General features: G+C 41.3%; 1 protein-coding gene across 1 annotated transcript; it reads right to left on the reverse strand.

The window, feature by feature from the left end:
• Window positions 1-1,808: 1,808 nt before the first annotated feature.
• On the reverse strand, window positions 1,809-2,762 carry LOC100030411 (olfactory receptor 6P1-like). Its single transcript, XM_001379886.2, has one exon. It carries the CDS (start codon window positions 2,760-2,762, stop codon window positions 1,809-1,811), a length of 954 nt encoding a protein of 317 aa, XP_001379923.2.
• Between the last annotated feature and the right edge of the window lie 270 nt (window positions 2,763-3,032).

Here is a 3,032-nt window from a genome sequence, read left to right on the forward strand (position 1 = left end):
CTGATGCTGACCCACTAGTCTGGTGTGTGAGACTTGCCCTCCTATGAAAGAAATGTGGTCAGCCTGGCCTCTTTTTGATGAAACTAGGCTGGCTCATAGTGATCATCATTCCCTTTTCTAAAGACTTACAGCATGTACAAAAGGCATAAATTGTGCCATTACTGATATGCTCTAGAATTATCCAGGAATTGCAGTTATTTTCACCAGCTTGTAGTTTCAGAATTTTATTCTTTACCCTTTACAATGAAAAATAGGTACCCTTTGTTTCTTCCTCTGAGCTGTTTTAGATTATTTATTGGTAATCACACCTATCAATTGTGTGAATAACCTAGGATGTATTTTGCCTGAGTCTGGTGCCTTGAGCTCATTTTTACATGTTCCTTTATTACCTCTTCTTATCTTGAACTTACATTTCCTATTAACCACTTTTTAAATATATAACCCTTCTTGTCTGAAGAGAATTCTACTTGAAATGGTATACTTCTGTTGCACTAATAGACTATTAAATTAATCCCTCACTAGGTTTCATACCTCCCTGCACATAAATTTTTACCTTAGAAATGCAATAAGAGATTGGTAAATGGAGGCAACTGCGTGGCTCAGTGGATAGAGACCCAGGCCTAGAGACAAATCTGGGTTCAAATTTAGCCTTACATACTTCCTAGCTGTGTGACTCTGGGCAAGTCACTTAACCCCAGCTGTCTAGCCCTTACCACTCTTCTGCCTTGGAAACAATATAGTTTCAATTCAAAGATAACAGGCAATGGTTTAAAGAAGAGACATCTGACTGGCATTTCCCTTTGGCAGGACCTAGTTAGTTGGGAGGTGCTCAATAAGGATCAGAGTGGAAAATGACAATATTTTTATGCCTTCCAATATCCCTGCCCTTTTATCTCTAACTTCTGTTCTCCACATTTGCCTTTGTCACACTGGAAGCCTATATTTGGAGAGATGATTTCAATTCTGGAGCATCCCAGGATAAGTAAGGTAGTGATGTTCCTTATATATTCCATTCTGATCAGACAATATCTGAAATTAAAACATTTGTTCATAAATATCCCATCTGAGGAAATATATAGACAAACTAAAGTCATCCAGAGGAAAGTAAACAGGATGTTGAAGAGTCTTGAGAATGTGTGAGATGAGGATCTGTTGAAAGAATTAGGAATGTTTAGCTTAGAGAAGAAATGATTTACTGGGCAAATTATAGCTTTATTCAACAGCCATGTCAACATTAGAACTGCAGACATATTTTGTCAACATGAAACTGACACTGTCATACAACCTGGAAATTAGCTTTATACCACATTTCTTGCTTCTGAAAGACATATGGTTTAATCCTTCCTGATGCCAAAACATTGGAATTTAAACAAAAAAGGCAAGAAGAATGGGATATCTTCCCCTAAACAGGGAGAGAAAATTCTTAGCATTCCAGGGCACTAGATGATAATTAGATATTGGGGCTTTCACCCTTCATCTGTCAACTCATTTAGCAGGTAGCATAGGCATTCTCTACCCTGTCCCACACATCCCTGATAGGCCATTTTTCATTCTTGCAATATTTCCCTTCCTTTCACTTACACTGGGGGAATGAAGCTTACTTGATAACTGGCTATAGATCTACAAGAATATATCCAGGGATTAGAGGTATAATCAAGTTTTTGCACTTTTTCAGGACAGGAGGAATAGTCACTGTCCAAATCCCTGAGATCACCACCTGACAAAGAGAATTTTCTCTGCCTTGTTGGGGGAGCTTCTTACATTTCATCCATTCCTATTCTCTACTTCTTCCCACAATCTATTCATTTTCAATCTTGGGAATCACCACAATGGTGACATCGGTCCAGCACTGTCTTCCTCAGGGCATCCTTCACTTCCTTGTTCCTCAAGCAGTAGATGGCAGGGTTGAGGAGAGGCACAATAACAGTGTATAACACAGATATTACTTTATTGTAGTTAAAAGCATACATAGCCCTTGGTCGAGCATATATGAAGAGGATGGAAGAGTAGAAGATCACAACTACTGCTAGGTGTGAGGCACAGGTTGAGAAGGCTTTCTGCCTTCCTTGGGAAGTGGGGATCCTCAAGATGGCCACAATGATGGCGGCATAGGAGGACACCACAGCCAGCAAGGGCAGCAAGATCATTACCAAGGCCAGGAGGAAATCCACCAGCTCAGCCTGTTCCTTGTCTGAGCAGGTAAGGTTGAGGAGGGGAGAGATGTCACAGAAGAAATGGTTGATGACATTGGGGCCACAGTAAGATAACCGACCAATGAACAAGAGCTTCATCATGGAGCTAAAGAAGCCACTGACCCAAGAAGCAGTTGCTAGACGGGTAGCTAGAGATGGAGACATGAGGCTAGGGTAGCGGAGGGGCTCACAGATGGCCAGGTACCGATCATAAGCCATGACAGCTAGAAGGACACACTCAGTACAGGCCAATGCAACGAAAAAGTATAGCTGGGTCATGCAGCCCACAAAGGAGATCCAAAGATTCTGGGTCAGAAAGGCTCCCAATAGCCGAGGGACAGTAACATTGATATACCACAGCTCCAAGAAGGATAGGTGACTCAGGAAAAAATACATAGGGCGGTGAAGGGCAGGAGTGAGCCACACAGTGGATATGATGAGAGCATTCTCTAGCAAAGTCATCAGGTAGAAGATGAGAAAGAGAACAAAAAGGAATAGCTGGAGGGGCTGGGAGGTAGGAAAGCCCACCAGGATGAAGTTCTCTACATGGATCCCACTCCAATTTCCCATGGTCTTTCACCTCACGAATGTTACTGGGAGAGGTAAAAAGAAAAACAAGTGAATAAATAGGCACATTTCCTAAAGCTTTCTGAAATAGACATCAAAGAGACTTAGCTACTTTCAGCACTACAATGATCCAGGACAGTTCTGAAAGACTTATGACAAAGAATGCTATCCACCTCCAGAGAAATAACTGTTGGTGTCAGAATACAGATGAAAGCATGCAATATCTCAATCGTTTATTTGGGTTTATATTTGGGGGTTTTGATTATATAAATC

This window comes from Monodelphis domestica, chromosome 2 (genome assembly GCF_027887165.1).
Source record: "Monodelphis domestica isolate mMonDom1 chromosome 2, mMonDom1.pri, whole genome shotgun sequence".
NCBI classification, from domain to species: domain Eukaryota; kingdom Metazoa; phylum Chordata; class Mammalia; order Didelphimorphia; family Didelphidae; genus Monodelphis; species Monodelphis domestica.